The 21194-nt window shown below is 38.3% G+C and overlaps 1 protein-coding gene across 2 annotated transcripts in view; it reads left to right on the top strand.

Moving 5' to 3' along the window:
• The window catches only part of NDFIP1 (Nedd4 family interacting protein 1), a 128518-nt gene that overhangs the window by 94020 nt on the left and 13304 nt on the right, over positions 1-21194 (top strand). Inside the window, exons 6-9 of one of the 2 annotated variants that reach the window (XM_059888770.1) lie at positions 1092-1150; positions 10952-11039; positions 16909-17039; positions 20815-20902. In XM_059888770.1, the coding sequence (XP_059744753.1) occupies positions 1127-1150; positions 10952-11039; positions 16909-17039; positions 20815-20902 (331 nt within the window). In that variant the 5' untranslated portion in view covers positions 1092-1126. The remainder of the gene's footprint in view (positions 1-1091; positions 1151-10951; positions 11040-16908; positions 17040-20814; positions 20903-21194) is intronic. The other variant, XM_002689268.5, reaches the window with a different exon arrangement.

The following is a 21194-nucleotide window of genomic DNA, read 5'->3' on the forward strand; positions in this document are numbered from 1 at the left end:
TTATATAAAGTGTAGTCACACAATAAAAGCTCTGTGTCTGGTTTCTCTTGCTCAACATAATTATGTTTATGATATTCACCTGTGATATTATATGTTGTTATAGTTTGTTTATTTATGTGACTGTGTGATATTCCATGGTGTGAAGTTAACATGATTTAGTAACCCATTCTGATGTTAATGGGCATTTGAGTAGTCTCCAGTATTATGAATAGTGTTTCTTTGAATACCCTGGTAACATCTTTTGGTGAATGTATGTGTTTCTGTTGGGGTATATAACTAGAGTAGAATTGCTAGGTCGTAGAGTATATATAAATTCATCTTTAGTAGATATTGCTAAACAGTTTTCTAAAGTGGTTCTACAACTTTATGTTCCAAGTTTGAGAGTTCTGGTTATATATATGTGTGTGTATAAAATCTTAATGGAGACCAGAAATGTTCTGTATGCCAAGTCCAGAATCCTTTCATTTCTGTTGTGAGTTTATAAATAGGAACAAATAATTTTTTAAAATTGTTCTTGAAATCTAAATAGATGCCAGTTATAATCCATATTCTGTTGGGACAAAGTTTTTTTCATAAAGCATTGCTTAATACATTAAATGATGAATGATTAAGAGTTCATTTTTTATTTCATGATGGTATTTTAGAGAGAAGACAACATGAGGATTTTAAAAACACAAAAGAATATTTACCATTCACGGACTAGATTTTATATAAATTATTTTAAAATGTGTGCTTGGTTGCTCAGTCGTCTCCTACTGTTTGCGACCCCATGGGCTATAGCCCGCCAGGCTCCTCTGTCCATGGAGATTCTCCAGGCAGGAATACTGGAGTGGGTTGCCATGCCCTCCTCCAGGGGATCTTCCCAATCCGGGGATCCAACTCAGCTCTCCCGCATTGCAGGTGGATTCTTCACTGTCTGAGCCACCAGGGAAGCCCATCTTAAAATGACTCTTGTCTAATTCCTATTTTCATATTGTTTATTCTGTAACCAAAAGATGAACCGTCCTGTCAAAGGCAAGGACAACAGGCCAGGAGCTTAGTCTCCAATTCAACTTATCTTTTCTGGGACTTTTAATTCCTTCTCCAAATAGGTTCTGGAGCTCTGAACTAAGAACCGAGTTTCCATATGGAACTAAAAAGTGGAGAAGAGGTAAGACTCAAGACATAATTGAATGCCACTTCTTAAAGGATGTTATGTTCAGAGGTAGAGGGGCTTAACTAATTGAAAGCTGTGTGATTGTTCCGTATTTCCCCAATCTTTATAAAATCATGAAGAGTGATAAGGAGTGGGGGGCACTTATCGCTAACCCGGAAGGCTCCTTCTTAGCTGTAGACTTTGCCTAAGCTAGGTGACCGGAAACATTGGACACCATTTACTTGACAGGGTCTTGATGAAGCCATCAGTGGTGAAAATATTTCAGTTGGATGTAAGATGTGGATCCCAGGGGTTGGCAGGTTGATGGCAGTTTTCTGGTGCCACCCAAAAATCTCACAATGTATTTCCCAGGTGGTGCTGGTGGTAAAGAACCTGCCTGCCAATGCAGGAGACATAAGATGTGTTTCATCCCAGGGTGAGGAAGATCCCCTGGAGTAGGAAACGGCAACCCATATTAGTATATTTGCTTGGAGAATCCCACAGAGGAACCTGGTGGGCTGCAGTGCATGGGGTTGCAAAGAGTTGGAACATGACAGCGCACAGAGAAGATATGGATCCCAGAGGTGGACAGGTTGATGGCAGTTTTCTGGTGCCACCCAGAAATCTCACAGTGCCACTATCCTAGCCATAGTTGGCCAGTTTAGTGCCTAAATGAATGAGGAGTTATTTCTCCTAGTGCCTTGGCTTCTTAAGAAAGTTGAAGGGACTTCCGGGTGGTCCTGTGTTTGGGAATCTACCTTGTAATGCAGGGGACTTGGTTCGATCCCTGGTCAGTGAACTAAGATCCCACATTATGCAGAGCACCTAGACCTGTGCCCAACAACTGCTGAGCAGGCAGGCTCTGAAACCTATGCGCCACAACTAGAGAGAGTCTGTGCTCTGCAGCGAAGATCCTGTGTGCTGCAGCTAAATTAATTAAAGAAAAGAATTGTTAAAAAGTTGAAGTTGGAGATGAGTGGCTACCATCTTGCCTTCCTCTTTTCTCTCTCCATGGTATGCCTTCACGTGTTACTTGGACCTCAGGTGAAAAATAGAAGAAAAGCCATCGAATTGATGACCATAGTTCGTAGCATTTGCTCTCATTTCTAAGGACTAACGTAAATATTGACTTGGAATATTTTCTCTCTTTCCAAACCAAATTGTATTCATCAGTTGTTTTTTTTTTGAAATACAAATCATTGTTTGCTTTATTTTATGTTTTTTCTTTAATGTTATTTTATAGTTTACACATACACATATATATATGTATAATTTCACACTAATGTATATAAGTATATGATAGCATCATATACTTACATTAGTTGTGGATTTTATTTTATTTTATTTTATTTTATTTTTAAACTTTACAATATTGTATTAGTTTTGCCAAATATCGAAATGAATCCGCCACAGGTATACCTGTGTTCCCCATCCTGAACCCTCCTCCCTCCCCATACCCTCCCTCTGGGTCGTCCCAGTGCACCAGCCCCAACTGGAACCTATTATACAGAGTGAAGTAAGCCAGAAAGAAAAACACCAATACAGTATACTAACGCATATATATGGAATTTAGAAAGATGGTAACAATAACCCTGTGTACGAGACATCAGTTGTTTTTATACATGTTAATGGTGATAACCACAAAAATCTTTAAATAGAAAGCTTTACAAACTGGTGGCCGTTCTAAGGAAATTTACTGTGGTATTCTTTTCATCTGTTATTGCCATTGTCTTATTTAAAGCATTATCCTAATTACTTTGCTTTTCCTTTGCTTTGGTGAATTTTGATTTTTTAATTGTGTTTTTATCTTCCTAGTAAGAGGATTTGCATTTTGTCTTTTCCCTCCGCCATTAAATATGTTACGGATAGTCTAGATCTGGTGGTGATTTGTTTTTTAAATTATCTTCAGGTAAACAATAGAAAAAAATAATGTTTATTCTTCGCTCTTAAAAGACATTGTTGGTCAAACTCTCTTTTAATTACCTAATCCTAATATTTTTCTTTTCAGGGAAAAAAAATTTTAGGGGATTTTTTAAAAGTGTGATTAGTTTGCAACTCAATGTGTTATTTTCCTTTATTATTTTTATCCATTCACTTATAGGTGTACTGTGTTAAACTCTGAAGATATTGATGGGATCAGGACCCACCCCCTCCCATTAAGGGACATAGACATTGATTTAGCAAGGAAGTACTCATTTGGAATAGTTGATTTTCAGTGTCCTTTTAAATAAATTATACATTATACAGGTTTGCAGTTTTAATATTAGAAAATACTCTTCCTTTTTTTGAGTTGTAATCCACATGCCATATAGTTCATCTTTTTACAGTGTACAGGTCAGTGGTTTTTACCGTATTCACAGGTTTTGCCACTGTTACTGCTGTCTAATTCCAGAACATTTGAATCACCCCCCAAAAAAACATAGTACTAGCAGTCAGTAACTCCACACTTGTCCATTCCCTAGCACTTGGCATCTGCCAGCCTTTCTGTCTCTATTATATTTGCCTTTTCTGGAGAAATTATATAAATGAAGTCATACACTATGTGGTGTTTTGTGATTGGCTCCTTTTTCTTAGCATAATGTTTTCAAAGTTCACTCAGGTTTAGAATGTATCAGTGCTTCATCGTTTTTGTTTCTTGGTTTTTTTTTTTTTTTTTGGTTAGGATTATTTATTTCTGTCCATCCTTTTGAAAGTGTGTGGTTAGTCTCTCAGTCGTGTCCGACTCTTTGCAACCCCATAGTCTGTAGCCCCCACCCCCTGCCAGTCTACTCTGTCCATGGCATTTTCCAGGCAAGAATTTTGGAATGGTTTGCCATTTCCTTCTACAAGGATCTTCCCAACCCAGGGATTGAACCTGGGTGTCTTGCATTGCAGGCAGATTCTTTACCATCTGAGCTACCAGGTAAGCCCTTCGTTTTGAATGGATATACCAGATTTTATTTATCCATTCATCATTTGATGAACAATTTGACTATTATAAATAATGCTGCTATGAACATTTATATACAAGTTTTTCTGTGAAGATATATTTTCAGTTCTCTTGAATATATGTTTTGGAGTGGAATTTGCTGGATCCTTTTTTAATTCTGTGTTTAACTTTATTTTGAGAAACAACCAAACTATTTTCCATCTTGTGTATGAGTGTTTAATTTCTGTGCATATTCAGCACCACTTGATTTTGATTTTTTTTCCCTTTTGTTTATGGCCATATGCTTGGGTGCAGTGTGATATCTTGTGGCTTTCATTTGCATTTCTTGATGACTGATAATGTTGAACATCTCATGTATACTGGCTATATATCTTCTTCGGAGAAATGTCTTTTAAAATTAGATGGTTTTTTAATTATTGAATTTTGTTGTCAAAATTACCTTATATAAATATCATCCCCTAGTTAATAGTAAGTTAGTAGAAAACTATTCTTGAATGGATAGAATTTGGTGGTGGTGGAATAATTTATAGTCAGTATATTATATACAAATATAAGATTTGCAAACTGGTGGTTGCCAAAGGGGAGGTGGATTGGGGGGCAGGTGATTAGATGAAGACGATTAAGGGGTACAGAGTTCAAGTCATGGGGATATAATGATATATAGCATAGGGAATACAGTCAGTAGTAGTATAACAACTTTGAATGGTGACAGATGGTAACTAGATATCAGTGATCATTTTGAAATGTATATGAATATTGAATTACTATAAAGTGTACCTGAAACTAATATATGATGTTGAATGTCAATTATACTTCAATTAAAAAAAAAAAAAACTAGTCTATATACAATAGAAAATTTTTAGTTCTCACAAACTTTGACTGTTTCTGAACAACAGAGTAAAATAGCACCCCCAGTGGTTTACCTAGAGAAATGTGCTTTTACTTTCTGGTAAATATACTGTCTCATTTGTTGGGATTTAAAGAGTATGCAAAAATAGTGGGTTGATCATTAGAGGTTTAAAATATTGCATTTTAAGGTAAATGTTTTAGAAATTAACGCTAAAATTAGAAGTGTAAATAGCATTTAAAGCTAAAGTTAAGGATTTTCTGAGACTGTTACTACTTAAAGGAGGTATCTAAACTTATCAGAATTTTCTTGCTGTTTAAATAGGATTCACCCAAGAAAAAAATGAGTCATGAAAATACTGTAACTTTATGGATTTATAGGATAAGTTCAGCATTATTTTCCACATACTTGTTATGTTTGTGTGAATTATGAGGTATACTTTGATAGCTCTTCTCATGGATTTATGAGTTTTGGGGTTGATCTTCTCTTTGATGTTTAGTAGAATTTTTTTTTAAATTGTTCTTCCATTCTTAGTAGAGAGAATCCAAGAATGACTTTATGTGCCTTTAGGTACTGCCATCCTGTACAGTTGTAAATGTTGACCTTAGTTTGGCCTAATCTGAGTCCTTGCTCTTCTGTTGCTTAAAAACAGCTCATTTCTAAATTGAAGCTCATCTTTAAAACTACTGGGATTTCCCGATGACTCAGTTGATAAAGAATCTGCTTGCAATGCAAGAGACCTGGTTTTGATCTCTGGGTTGAGAAGGTCCTCTAGAGAAGGAAATGGCAACCAACTCCAATATTCTTGCCTGGAGAATTCCATGGACAGACCATGGGGTTGTAAAGAGGCGGACATGAGTGAGCTACCAACACTTGCTTCAGAACTGCTTTTGGGAGGGTAGCGAGAAACCTTTTTACTATGGCAGGAGCTCAAATAATTTAAACTTGTAGGGTTTGTGTCTTTAAACTTGTTAATTGAAGTATGCTTCTGTTAGAACTTGAGTTATGTATGATTTCTTTATGGGAGATTCTGTTGTTTAAAACACCATGTATTTATTTCTGATAGGAACAGTGTGGCTAGGATACAGAGGAAGGTAGTAACAAGAAAAAACATCCTTTGTTTTAGTTGTGCTGTATTTCATAGGCTTAATATACAGGACAAAACATTTCAGCACCTGTTGGTAGGTGTTTTTTTGTTTTGTTTTTTTTTAAACTGAGAGATTGAAGGTAAAAGGAGAAGGGGGTTGCAGAGGATGGTTAGATAGCATCACCGACTCAATGGACATGAATTTGAGCAAACTCTGAAAGGTACTGGAGAACAGAGAAGCCTGGCGTGCTACAGCCCACGGGGTCTTGAAGAGTCGGACACGACTTAATGAGTGAACAACAATCAAGGCTAAGAAGTACCTAGAAGATTGTACCATATAAAGTGGGGATGTGGAAGAGTTTTAGGGATCTTCTGGGGAGCCATAACAGATTCTGCTCATGGTATAAGGAGGAATGCAAGTAATCAGGAAATAGGAGTGAGGGCACTGTCAGGAGTGTGGTGAAGAGAAAGACCATCTGAAGTTTCACATGATTCAGTTATTCCTTGATCAGCAGTGAAGATGCAGTTTTGTACTCAGTACTTTATATGGCATGTATAGGTAATCGTGTAACCAAGGGAAAACCACAGTTTAAATCTTATTTGGAGATAAGTAAAATTGATGAGAATTGTTTAAAAAAAATTATGTGACAGAAAAGAATCCAGAGCCCCAAAGGTATTTATTAACTGTCACAATTATACAATTAACCACCCTCCCCTGCGGGAGCATGGAGAAGGCGATGGCACCCCACTCCAGTACTCTTGCCTGGAAAATCTCATGGACGGAGGAGCCTGGTAGGCTGCAGTCCATGGGGTCGCTAAGAGTCGGGCACGACTGAGCAACTTCACTTTCACTCTTCACTTTCATGCATTGGGGAAGGAAATGGCAACCCACTCCAGTGTTCTTGCCTGGAGAATCCCAGGGATGGGGGAGCCTGGTGGGCTGCTGTCTATGGGGTCGCACAAAGTCGGACATGACTGAGACGACTTAGCGGCAGCAGCCTGCAGGAGCATAGTGCAGGGAGAGGGCAGAAGTCCCACCACTTTTCAAACTTGTCTGTCCATAATCCCTACAAAGGAAATCTGCAACAGGTAGGTTGTAATCAGGCTTCCACTGACCCAGTTGCTAGAAGAGACTGGGCATCTTTCCAGTGGCAGCCTCAAACTGACAATGACACTTGTTCTCTTAGAGAGCCCTGGGAGAGCCTGAGGATCCCCGAGCCCCAGGGATATGTTAGGGAGGACTGCATAGGAAAGGTTTCCAAGGATGGAAAAGAAGAACCTTAAGAATACGTTATGAAACCATGTAACCAGTCTCACAGCCTTATGAGCTCTGCTGCTGCTGCTACTGCTGCTGCTAAGTCGCTTCAGTCGTGTCCGACTCTGTGCGACCCCATAGACGGCAGCCCACCAGGCTCCCCCATCCCTGGGCTCTAGTGCAGTATTTTCCAGTCCCCCCACAATCCCTGTTAGTGAGTGTCTGGCTTGTTTGGCTGGCAGAACCAAATTAATGGCAGTAGATACCCCCAAAGTGTAAAAAGATGTACACCTAGGGATTCTGTTGTATAGCATGTTTTTATTCACACTCTGGTGGTCACTGAATACTTCTTGAAGGTGATTGCCTCTTTCTCTCCAACATTGTAGTGTTTTATTTTAAACACCTTTCTTGATGGAGCCTAAATTTATCACCAGCATTATAGAAAGGAAGTCAGAGTTGCAAACCCTACAGTGAGGTCCTGAGATCTTCCTAATACGGCAAGCCTCCTTAATCGTAGTAGGTGTCTTTTTGTTGGTTGTTTTTTCAGCTAGAAATAATATTAGTATGATTGGTTACTAATAATTACTTACTATTTATTAATTAATGATTCAAAAGTGTTGAATTTTAATGGAGTAAAAAATTTTACCTGGAAATGTTTTCTTTTTTCCTCATTAAAGAGAAAATGGGGGTTTCTGACTCATTTGGAATTTCTTTGCTCTGTTATCTGTTACCCTGGTGTGGGATGATCAAATTTCACATTTCCAGGTTGCTAGGAGACAAGCAACGTAGCTTGCAGATACAGGTGTTAAAACTCCTTATTTCTTAGAATTCTGTATTTCTTAGAATTGTCATGCTTTCTTTCTAAAATCTTAATTATGCAGAGGTAACGGGATTATTTGACCAACCTCAAGAAATAGAAAAAAAATCAAATAAAAAATGAGAAGCTAGGTTTAAATAAAGAACATGACTGGCTATAGTAAATTAAGGCGACATTCGTAAAACTCTTATTTGCCTTTGCTTTTGCTGCTGACTTTTGCTGCTTTTTGCAGCTTTGTTTTTGCTGGGGTTTTTTGCACTTTCTGCAGTGCACAAGAGTGGTAGGTTGGGAGTAAACTGAGAATGCTTCGTCTGGAGGTATGCAGGCGTTAAAACTGTTCCAAGTGAACCTGGCCCCAGGAACTCTATTTGAATAATTTACTGATTTGGTCTCCCAGAAACATTTGGATTTACTGTAGCTATTTTGCCCAGAAGCCCTTCTTCTGAAGGGCTTCCCAGGTGGCTCAGTGGTAAAGAATCTCCCTGTCAATGCAGGAGATGCGGGTTTGATCCCTGGATTGGGAAGATCCCCTGGAGAAGGAAATGGCAACACACTCCAGTATTCTTGCCTATAGAATCCCATGGACAGAGGAGCCTGGCAATCTACAGTCCATAGGGTTACAGAAAGTCACATAGATTGAGCATACATGCATGCACCACTTCTGAAAAGAAAATTCATCTTACATTACAATGCAATTATTTTGGGAATGCCTTAAGTTTAATGTTAGATAGCTAGTGTTAAAAAAAAAAAAAATGTGCCCAAATGGTAGATGTTGATGAAAATTTGGCAGAATTCACTTGAAATTGAATGCTTTGCAATATTACCCTCCCAGGTAACGCTAGTGGTAAAGAACCTGTCTGCCAACAGAGGAGACTCAGGTTTGATCCCTGAGTCAGGAAAATCCCCTGGAGGAGAAAATGACAACCCACTCCAGTATTCTTGCTTGAGAAATCATGTGGACTAAGGAACATGGTGGGCGACAGTCCGTGGGGTCACAAAGAGTCAGACATGACTGAAGCAACTTAAAACGCACACATGCTTTGCAGTATTAATCAGAAAGGTTTTGTTTGCTTCTAATTTTGAACAGCGTGGGAATTGGAGACTGAGATCTTTCAGATTTAATATCTGCTTCATGTGAGGACAGGTCAGCCTTTCTCTTCTTAGGTTTCAATTCAAGATAGAGTTCTTTGCAGCAGTTGGTTTAGAAGGATTTGTATTTTATCATTGGCTCAGTTGGCTCTATATGTCTTTTTTTTTAATTTAAAAGATATGGGCCATTTAAAAAATAATTTTATTTATTATTTTCTTTTTGGCTGCACTTGGTCTTTGTTGCTGCATGCTGGCTTTATTTGCAGCTTGTGGGGGCTTCTTCTTGTGGTTTCTCCTGCTACAGAACATAGGCTCTAGGAGTGCAGGCTTCAGTCGTTGTGGCACACGGTCTCAGTTGTCTGCTGCATGTGGAATCTTCCCAGTCTAGGGATTGAACTCGTGTTCCCTGAATTGGCAGGCGGATTCCTATCCACTGTACCACCAGGCAAGTCCAGCTTTATATAGCTTGATGGTATACATCTGGTACCCAGACCCCCAGGTCAGTTACACTGATAAATACTATGTTAGTACTTTATAGATTGACTCCCGTTCTCTACCAGTTAATCTTTTTTTTTTTATGTTTTTAATTTTTTCTTTAAAATTCTTTTATAAAATATAGACACAGAAAACTGAATAAATCGCATATATTTACGTAGCATTTACTAAACATGAATGGAGTTGACATCCACAAAACCAACACCCAGATCAGGAAACAGTACTTCCATCACCTCTGAAGCATATTCTCATCTGCCCACCAGTAGACTGACTCTTAGCCAGTTCATCTTTTAAATGAGCTGTATTCTGTTGTCACAGTGGAAAATTAAATCACTCGTCTTTGTTTATGAAGATGAGTTGGGTAGATTGGTAGTGGCAGAAAGACACTTTCAGTGTCAGCTATGTAAAGTAACTGGAGCTATAGATTTGGCCAGTGAGAAAGTTACTGATACAGAAGAGGAAGATGTATTGACAGAGATTGTATGTAGAATTTTATGTTTTTGAAAATATCTCAATTATTTAAGATACAATCTGTGCAAACTGAGTAAACCTTGGTTTTACTGTGATTTGTCTTTGTCTTAACAGATTTTTATTATTCTAACTGGAAAAATTATACAAGTGATAGATGTTCATTACAAAACATTAGAACATACGTATACACAAGGAAAAAAAATCTCCTCTGATGCATCTCCTGAGATAAACAATGTAAACTGTAGATGTCTATTCATAGACCTGCTTTCCATCACGTAACTGTCTTTCAAAACCAACTTATGTGATTCATATGGTTTGATAGGAGAAGGCAATGGCAACCCACTCCAGCACTCTTGCCTGGAGAATCCCAGGGACGGGGGAGCCTGGTGGGCTGCCGTCTATGGGGTCACACAGAGTCGGATACGACTGAGTGCCATAGCAGCAGCAGCAGCATGATTTGATAAATTTAACTTTTTTATGTAACAGTACAACACAAATCTTTCTGTTCAAGTCATCGAATTTTCTTCATTTTCATTTTTGTGGTTACTTAGTAATCCTTTGTGAGGTGAACTGTAATTTATTTAACAAGTCCCCTGTGATTGGTATTTAGGTTGTTCCTGAATAGCATTTATTTGCTACCTTATTTGCCTCTTTCTGATTATTTCCTTAGGATAAATCCTGGGAGTAGACTACTTCGTAAAGGATCTGCACATTTTAACACTTTTGAAACCCACTGCCAAATAGCTTTCCAGAAAAGCTATTCCAGTTTTCAGGTTTTTCTCTAATTGCCCTTATGCTTGCATTAAAATGTGAAATTTTTATTTAGTTGCAGAATGAAGAAGAGCCTGGAGAACCTGAACAGGCTGCAGGGGATGCTCCTCCACCTTACAGCAGCATCTCTGCAGAGAGTGCAGGTAGGTAACAGGGTGAGATGACTGCTGAGCTCTTGAAATGCATTAGCCAGAGACTTTTGGCTACTAAGTATTTGTTGGTGTTGGTATTTGCTTCAGCTTTCTGTAAGAAGTCTTTAACATTATTTGTAGTGTGTAGCCTGAGGTGAAAAAAACTCATGTTACTGTTCTGAAAAACAGATAAAGGCCCCATTCCAATGTGACTTTTTTATGGAACTTAATTTCATTTCAACACTCTTAATATAAGGATAGAATTCAGAAACCAAGTGATCACGTTTTTTTCTCTTGTTCTTTTTATAGTTTTCTTGTTAGTTGTTCTGCTCTTTGATTCTAGTACCTATGACCTGGAATATAATATGTTCGATTTCTTTTATAATAAATAAAAGGCTGATAAATCCTTAATTAAAAAAAGCTAGAAGTCTCCCATTTTCTTCCTCATAGTTCAGACCCTCCTTAATTAATTTTTTTCTTTCCATCCTATGCCAGATTATCTTTATAATTTTCACACACATGTTTAGAAGAGATGGGGGAGAAGAAAGAAAATTGTGATAGTTTAGGACTTTTGGTAATTAGATCTTTGTGATACCAGTTCTGCTTTAATTGCTGAAAACTGAGCAGTTTTGATGGAACCTCTTCCATATTCTCTGAAACAGAACTGTGACAGAGTGGCAAGTACGTGACTGATGGTTAGAAATAGAGTGGTGCACACATGTTGGTAGGGGGGAAAAGTCAAAAATCACTGTTCTGTATATTCAGTTTACCTGTTTTAATTTGTGGTATGTAAATTGTGGTAAACAAATACTGGATTTTTGTTTTGAATGTACTAAATTAGAAAACATTGTCATTAAACTTTTCATGGAAACTTAAAATTTTATGTGAGGTGTCTATATCGATGGATCCCATTTTTAAAAAATCCTTTGAAATAGGGAAATATAAATATTCTTGATTTCCCTCAACTTAAGATAGTAAGGAGAGTTCCCTGGTGGCCTATTGGTTAGGATTCCAGGCTTTCACTGCCATGGCCTGGGTTCAGTCCCTAATTGAAGAACTGAGGTCCTGCAAACTGTGTGGTGTGGCCAAAACAAGCTTTCCTTAAAGTGGTAGGTATCAGTTTTGTTCACATATTCAGAATTACTGTGGCTATGGGCAATTCAGACTGTACCTATCAACTTGTAATATGATTTTTAGTGTGATTTAATTAAAAGTAAAAAAATTTTAAGGAAATTATATATGCATGTATATGTGTGCATCTGTTAAAGTAGTTATTTTGACATAGAGAAAAATAAGTTTCTTGAATTGGATTAGGTGGCAGCTTTAGTTTCAATAATACATTTTCCTTATTTTATTCTAAAAGCTTTGATATTTTATTTTTCTCATTTAGGTAGGTCTGCATGCCATCTGGAGTTGTTTTTTTCTGTATAGTATGAGGTAGTGGTCAGGATTGTTTTCCCTTGCAGATATCCATTTGGTCCCACACCACTTATTGAAAAGACCATTTTTCCTCCACTGTACTGCAGTGGCACCTTTGTCATGAATCAGGTGACCATATATGTGTATGAGTATCTGTTTTCTGGACTCAATACTTTCTTTGGTCTGTTTGTGCCTATACTCCAGTCTTAATTCCAGAGCTTTATAATCTTGATATCTGGTAATTAGGTCCTTTAATCTTTTTGTTGTTCAAGATTGCTTTGGTACTTCTTGGCTTTCATTTACAGTTTAGAATCAGCTTGCCAGTTTCCATAAAATGGGAAGAAATAAACAAAAACTCTGCTGGAAGTTTAGTTGGGATTGCACTGAATCTGTTTATTAATTTGAAGATAATTAGCATCTTTATCCGGAGAAGGCAATGGCACCCCACTCCAGTACTCTTGCCTGGAAAATCCCACGGGCGGAGGAGCCTGGTAGGCTGCAGTCCATGGGGTCGCTAAGAGTCGGACATGACTGAGCGACTTCACTTTCACTTTTCACTTCATGCATTGGAGAAGGAAATGGCAACCCACTCCAGTGTTCTTGCCTGGAGAATCCCAGGGACGGTGGAACCTGGCGGGCTGCCGTCTATGGGGTCACACAGAGTCGGACACGACTGAAGCGACTTAGCAGCAGCAGCAGCATCTTTATCATATTATGTCTTCCAGTCTGTGTTAAATCCCTCCCATTTATTAAGATTTTCTTTAATTTCTCTGAATAATATTTTGTGAGTTTCAATATAGAGACCTTGCATCTTGTTTCTTACATATTTTTTTCTTGCATCTTTTTAATTAGATTTATTCATAGGTATTTGGTTTGTTTTGGTGCTGTTGTAAACGGTCCATGTATAATTTTATTTTCTGTTTGTTACTGATATATGAAAATATAATTGATGGTTTATATTAACTGTGTGTTCAGAGACTTTCCTAAATTCATATATTAATTCTAATCATTTGTTTGTAGATACTCTTGGATTTTCTACATATGTAATTATGTCTTCCATGATTAAGGATAGACTTAAGACTTATTCTTTTCCAATCCTTTTGTCTTGTATTCTCTTTTCTTGCCATACTGCATCAACTAGTATTCAGTTCAGTTCAGTTCAGTTACTCAGTTGTGTCCGACTCTTTGTGACCCCATGAATCACAGCACGCCAGGCCTCCCTGTCCATCACCAACTCCCGGAGTTCACTCAAACGCACGTCCATCGAGTCGGTGATACCATCCAGCCATCTCATCCTCTGTCGTCCCCTTTTCCTCCTGCCCCCAATCCCTCCCAGCATTAGAGTCTTTTTTCAATGAGTCAACTCTTCGCATGAGGTGGCCAAAGTACTGGAGTTTCAGCTTTAAGCGTCATTCCTTCCAAACAACATCCAGGGCTGATTTCCTTTAGAATGGACTGTGGATCTCCTTGCAGTCCAGGGGACTCTCAAGAGTCTTCTCCAACACCACAGTTCAAAAGCATCAATTCTTCGGTTGGTGCAAACGTAGTTGCAATTTCAGACCGTGAATTTTAAATCATTATAACTAGGCTCAAGCACATCTTTATTAATCAAAATAGGAACCATTACAATCAACACATTTTTGCCAAGAGAAGTTTGTTTATTCCTGTAGCATAAAAATCCTTGCCTTGGTATTCGGTGAAATCTTGGAAACCATTTTCTGCCTCCTACTGATTGTGGAAGCATTTTCCCTGCAAAAAATTGTCACGATGCTTGAAGAAGTCATAGTCGCTTGGCAAGAGGTCAGGTGAATATGGCGGATGAGGCAAAGCTTCGTAGCCCAGCTCATTCAGCTTTTGAAGTGTTGGTTTTGTGATGTGCGGTTGGGCATTCCTGTGAAGGATTGAGCCCTTTCTGTTGGCCAGTGCTGGCTGCAGCCCTTGCAGTTTTCGGTGCATCTCATCCATTTGCTGAGCATACTTCTCCAGATATATTGGTTTTGCCGAAATTCAGAAAGCTGTATTGGTTTGGACAGGCAGCAGACACCAAACGGTAACCATGAGCTTTTTTTGGTGCAGTTTTGGCTTTCGGAAGTGCTTTGGAGCTTATTCTTGGTCCAGCCACTGAGGTGGTCATTGCTGGTTGTCATATAAAATCTACTTTTCATGGCACATCACAATCTTATTGAGAAATGATTTGTTGTTGTGTACAGTAAGAGAAGACGACACTTCAAAATGACAATTTTTGATTTGCGGTCCACTCATGAGGCACTCACTCACCGAGTTTTCTCACCTTTCTAATTTGCTTCAAATGCTGAACAACTGTAGAATGGTGGATGTTGAGTTCTTGTGCAACTTCTCGTGTAGTTTTAAGAGGATCAGCTTTGATGATCCTCTCAGTTGGTCATTGCCAACTTCCGACGGCCATCCACTGCTCTCATCTTCTAGGCTCTCATCTCCTTTGCAAAACTTCTTGAACCACCACCATATTGTATGTTCATTAGCAGTTCCTGGGCTGAATGCACTGTTGATATCATGAGTTGTCTCTGCTGCTTTACGACTTGAGTAAGAAAATCGCTCGAATTTGCTTTTTGTCTAAAATCATTTCCATAGTCTAAAATGAATATAAAATACACAGCAAGTAATAAATCATTAGCAAAAAAACAAAGTGAGAAATGCACAGTAAAATGATGTATAACATGACTACATTTATTTAAGAATGTATTCCAGTATCAAGGGCTTTCCTTGTGACTCAGCTGGTAAAGAATCCGCCTGCATTGCGGGAGAGCTGGGTTCAGTCCCTGGGTTGGGAATGTCTCCTGGAGAAGGGAAGGGCTACCCACTCTAGTATTCTGGCCTGGAGAATTCCATGGACTATATATAGTCCATGGGTTTGCAAAGAATTGGACACGGCTGAACGACTTTCACTTTCCAGTATCAAACAGCAAAGTCCAACCATGGAAAACTGCAATTACTTTTGCACCAACCTGATAGTACTTCTAAGATAATGTTTGAATTGAAGTGGTAATAGTGGGCCATTTTTGTCTGATTTTCTAATCTTAGGGGAGAAAGCTTTTAATAACTTACCATTAATTATGATACTTACTCTCGATTTTTCTTAGAGATTTGTGAAAAGATTAAGGAATCAGTTTTAGGTTTTATTTTATCAATTAAGATGAAAGGATTTTATCAATCCTTTCTTCTGCCCATGTGAAGACAATAAATTTTTCTCCTTATTTTTGGTTAATGAGGTGAATTCTATTGATTGATAATTTCAGTAATATACTACAGTAAAATTGGAAGTTAATTATAGTTAAGCAAGGTGGAGAAAAAATGTTAATCTTGAAGCATAGAAATTTTTTCAAAATTCTTAAGTTTTAAAAAAATTGTGTAGAAAATTTAATCCATTTGTAAATAGATCTGTTCTAATAATACATATTGAATCTATTATAATAGAAGTCAGTGAGAATAAAGATGTAAATTTAAAAAGAGGTGAGGCAAGATTTCACTCAGTAACGATTCTCTAACTGAACCTGTGATTACCTTAGGCATGTCATAGGAAACAATCCATGGTAAAAATAGTGTGAAAGAATCAAAGTGCAAAAATCTATGAAATACTAATTTTAACCTTGTTTTCAAGTTTATTTTGATGTTTATAAGTGGGAGAAAACCATGGTACAGATTTCCAAACACACAGGTGAATTATTTTTAGCTTAAACTTTACCTTATGCTATTATTAATATTGTATGTTTTTGTGAACACACCACATATGTGCTGAGTTGCTTCAGTCATATCCAACTCTTTGGGACCCCATGGACTGTGGCCCAACAGGCTCCTCTGTCCATGGGATTCTCTAGGCAAGAATACTGGAGTGGGTTGCTGTGCCCTCCTACAGGGGATCTTCCCCACCCAGGGATCAAACCCATGTCTCTTATGTCTCCTGTATTAGCAGGCAAGTTCTTTTACCACTAATGCCACCTGAGAAGCCACCACATAATGAGCCAGAAAAAGTGTTCAAAAGCACTTGGCAGGGAAAGTAAAGTGAATCTGGAATTTAAATAATTGAAAAGCCAATAAGTTTAAAAATTATTCCCAATCCCATGTTCATCTTTAAGCATCTTTTGATTCAGTTATTCTATATATAATGTTTGAGGAGGGCTTCTCTGGTGGCTCAGTGGTAAAGAACCCACCTACCAATTCTGAAGATATGGGTTTGATCCCTGGGTCAGGAAGATCCCCTGGAGAAGGAAATGGCAACCCACTCCAGTATTCTTGCCTGGGAAATCCCATGGACAGAGGAGCCTAGTGGGCTACAGTCCCTGGGGTCGCAGGGTCGGACTTAGCGACTAAAAGAACAGCAAAATTTTAGAGGAATGGTTGGTTTTTGTTTGCCAGAGTTAGCAGAAATCCTTTTTCCTCATTTCAGCTAATCACTGGGTAATTGCGACTTCTTTTTATTTTGCAGCATATTTTGACTACAAAGACGAGTCTGGGTTTCCAAAGCCCCCATCTTACAATGTGGCTACCACACTGCCCAGTTATGATGAAGCTGAGAGAACCAAAGCTGAAGCCACTATCCCTTTGGTTCCTGGAAGAGTAAGTCCAATTTAGACCTTGTTATTTGGTACTAGTTTATGGGAATTAAGTTCTTTGCGTTATCAACTTTGTGATATTACTTAGATTAAATTGATTAGTAAAAGTACAACTAATCTTTAAAATCAGATACGTTTTTCTTTTGGGATAATAGACTCTTATCTTTTCCTGAAGATGATGGAGGTAAACAGTATAAAAGAGCAGAAAAATCACTAGTCAAACCAGCTCATTTCCCCTGTATCTCTACTACTACCTTCACTTTCTCAAGTCTCCTTTCATGGCTGAAACATCTTGGAGCAGAGCTGATATAGGAATATACCAATTTTGCCTTGATTCTGCACACTTAATATTTTGGTGTTAAGTAGATAGCTGCTTAGGAATTTGTGGAGAGAATAAATAAGTGCAGCTTCATAATATTAAACTCAGAGGGGCTCTAACAATCATCTGGTTGAACCCTGTGCCACCAGCAATCCAGATGATGCCATCTGTGGAGGCATAATGAATTCAGATTCTGTCTGGCCTGATGTTACTTCTTGGGAGTGGGGGTGGGATGTCATGAAAACCAGTGGAGAATTTTGGGCACTCATGATTCATAATGTCAGACCTATAAGTGATACAATTGTGGTATCACACGTATTCATTCAGGTTGAAGCTGGTACAAGTGGGACCTTGGGCCTGATACTGAGAGAAAGGAGAGTGGCATCCAGTCCCTGGAAATGGGGCAGTCAGGGCTCCAGACCCTAGGCCTGGCAGGAAGCTAGAGTAAAATATAAGAATAAGAATATAAGTTCAGTCTGGGCAGTGCAGTGACACAAGGCCCAGAAGTTCAGGCCTTAGGATGGTAGACTGTTTGCAGGTCACATCTTCCATGAGGGGTAACACTCCTAAAACCACTGATTGGCAGAAGTTACAGTTGATGAGCGTAGTCTACGCTGATTCTGCATGGTGACATGCATTCACTTCTTACAGGCGCAAGGAAGAAGAACTCTCATGGAGCTCATTGTCTAAAGAGAAAACAGTGTTTATATAGTTAACATGTATTGGAAGCAAACAACATGGTTGACACTGTGTTTCGTGCTTATATATATAGTATATATTATTTTCAGTCCTCACAGTAACCTTGCAAGGTAGAGATTATATTATCTCCATTTTACAGATGCAAAAATTGAGACCCAGAGAGATTAAAAATTGCCCAAAGTCATATAGCTAATAAGTAGCATAGGTTAGTCAAGCCCAGACATTTTAGACTCCAAAGTCCTTGTATCTACTCTCTAGATCTCTTGAATTATGATAACTGTCCCATAGAAATAGACCAGGAGATTAGTGCGGCTTAATCACAGAACTCTGTTTTATTTGACAAATATACACATTTAAGAACTTCTTAAGGGGTTTTGTTATTCAACAAATATGTATGGAACACTTTTATATATAATTTGCTATGTATTTTGCAGTGGATAGATAGAAGGCTTTGTATAAGGCAATGCTCCTGCCATACAAGAGCTTAAAGTCCAGCTGGGGAACAGGCCCACAAAGACCTATTATCTAAGGGGCAGCACAAGAGCAGTGAGCATTAAGAATTGTGACTTTAACCTTGTGATCATGGGGAAGATGGGATTTGAAGTGGGCCCTGAGTTTTGATGGAGAAGAACATTCCAGAGGGGAAAGCTCGGAAAGCAGATGTGATTCAGCCAAGTACAGGGCAGTTTCTGTGGTTGTAGTGATTGGTGTTGCTTCAGCAAAGAGTTTGGCCAGAACTGTAGGTCATAGAATCTTCTGAATGCTAAGCTGAGACATTTAGACTTACATGTAGGTCACACTGAATTCTTCAAAGTTTTTAAGTGTGGGTATGATAAGACAAGTATGGTGTTTTAGAAACATTAACCTGGTGACAATTTTAGGAGGAATTTTGGGACTAGAGATACCAAGATAGAAAGAATGGTTAGAAAACATTTATAGTATTACTAGGCATTACTTCCATGTATTTTGGTAGTTTATTTTGAATAGTTATGCACAAAACACTTTCTCTTTTTGTATTTTATTTATCTTTATTTTTGGCTGTGCTTGGTCCTCGTTGCTGTGCCGGCTTGTCTCTAGTTGTGAGTGGGGGCTGCTCTCTATAGCAGTGCACAGGCTTCTCATTGCAGTGGCTTCTCTTGTTGCAGAGCATGGGCTCTAGAACACATGGGCTTCGGTAGTTGTGGCTCATGAGCTCAGTAGTTGCAGCACCTGGGCTCTGGAGCATAGACTCAATAGTTTGGGCTCATGGGCTTAGTTGCTCTGCAGCATGTGGGATCTTCCCAGATCAGGACCAGAACCCATGTCCCCTGGATTGGCAGGCAGATTCTTTACCACTGAGCCACCAGGGACGCCCACAAAACAGTTACTTTCTATTTTGGCAAAGCCTGTTCTTCCTGCTATTATGAATTCAGAATACTAAGTATTTCTTATTTTTAAAAATATGAAAGAACCCATTCTTGTATAAATTTCAAACATTAGAGGAAAGATAGTAAATTAGATGAAGCTGCTACTTCCACTTCTTCTTTGGTTCCCCTCTTCAGGGGAATGAGTTAACAGCTTATTAGGAATGTCCCAGTCCCTTTTCTGTGTAGGGCAAGTTTTGGTTCTCCTTAAAGTTTTCTTTATTTGTTTGTTTATTTTTCATTTGAGGAACCCTCATTGGACTGTGTACAAGTCTACCACTTTAAGTGTGTATTCATTTTTTTTTTTTTTCAATATTTCAGCACATACCTACAATTAGTTGAAAAGGTAGGGGACTTTCCTGGTGGTCCAGTGGCTAAAAATCCACGTCCCAGTGCAGAGTACACAGGTTCAACCCCTGGTCTGGGAAGATCCCATATCATGCAGGCAAACTAAGACAGTTGTTGAAGCCCACGCACACTGAAGTTCGTGCTCAAGAGAAGAAACAAGAGAAGCCACCGCAGTGAGAAACACATGCATCTCAATGAACAGGAGCCCTCGCTCCCCACAACTAGAGAAAAGCACGTGTATAACATCGAAGGCCAAGCACAGCCATAAATAAATAAATTTTAAAAATTAAAAAGAAAAGAAAAAGGTAGGCTACATATGTTGGTGTCAGTGTTGGTCAAGATCATGTTCCTTCTAGACTTGCAACACTATGTTTTCTGGTTAGGATGGAAAGGATTCTCTCTGCCAGTAAGATTGGAAGTGAGGTTGTTTCAGACCTGTATACCGGTATAAATAGTTCTGGAGTTGAGCATGGGCAACACTGTTAGACTCTTCATATGTGATCACAGTATCTTCTTCCATCTGCCCCCACCAAGTCAGTTTCATAAAACTCTTGAGCTAATCAATGGTATTTTCTCAATAGGTCCAGGATTACTAATATTCTGGGCTAAACAGGCCCTGGATTACTGATATTCTAGCATTAAAGCCAAATGTGTAAGAGAATTTTCTTTTTCTTTATACGTATATTTCTTTATGTTTTTATATATATGTGTGTGTGTATGAATAAGGAAGAGTGAATAGTTCTTTGTGAACTTTATAATTTTTGAAATATATTGTTAAAGAACTTGGGTTAGAAAGTGAAAAATTCCTTTCATTTCAGAAAAAAATTTTATATTAGAAGACCAATGAAAAATTTAACATATACTAAAGCTTAATGCTCTTAGTTTTAAATTGAGCCAAAGCAGTACGTTTTACCCTTGGAAGTCACTTTTGTCCCTTTCTCAATTTTTTTTGATGTCTTTCCTTTGCCTGGAAATAATTTATTGTGAACTTACCTTTTCTTTTCATTTAGGATGAGGAGTTTGCAGGTCGGGAGGAGTTTGATGATCCTGACCAGATGAGGATAGGAAACGATGGGATTTTCATGTTAACTTTCTTCAGTAAGTATATACACACAGCAGAGCCCCTTCCCGCAAACCAGAGTGCTTTAGATTCTGAGTGAATATGACTGAATTAAAAGAACTAATTAAGATAATATTTTAATAATTATATGTATTTGATGCCTTTTACTGACACATTCAAAGCACAGTACACTTTCATCTTTCCTGTCTCTGTCTTCAATTTCTGTGAATATCTATGGAAAATATACTTAAAGCAGTTATGGGGGATGCTACATTTTTCTTGAGCTGAGCTTCATTTTTCTGATCTTCAGAACCCCTTAAGCATTCCTCC

Source organism: Bos taurus, chromosome 7 (genome assembly GCF_002263795.3).
Source record: "Bos taurus isolate L1 Dominette 01449 registration number 42190680 breed Hereford chromosome 7, ARS-UCD2.0, whole genome shotgun sequence".
Lineage (NCBI taxonomy): Eukaryota > Metazoa > Chordata > Mammalia > Artiodactyla > Bovidae > Bos > Bos taurus.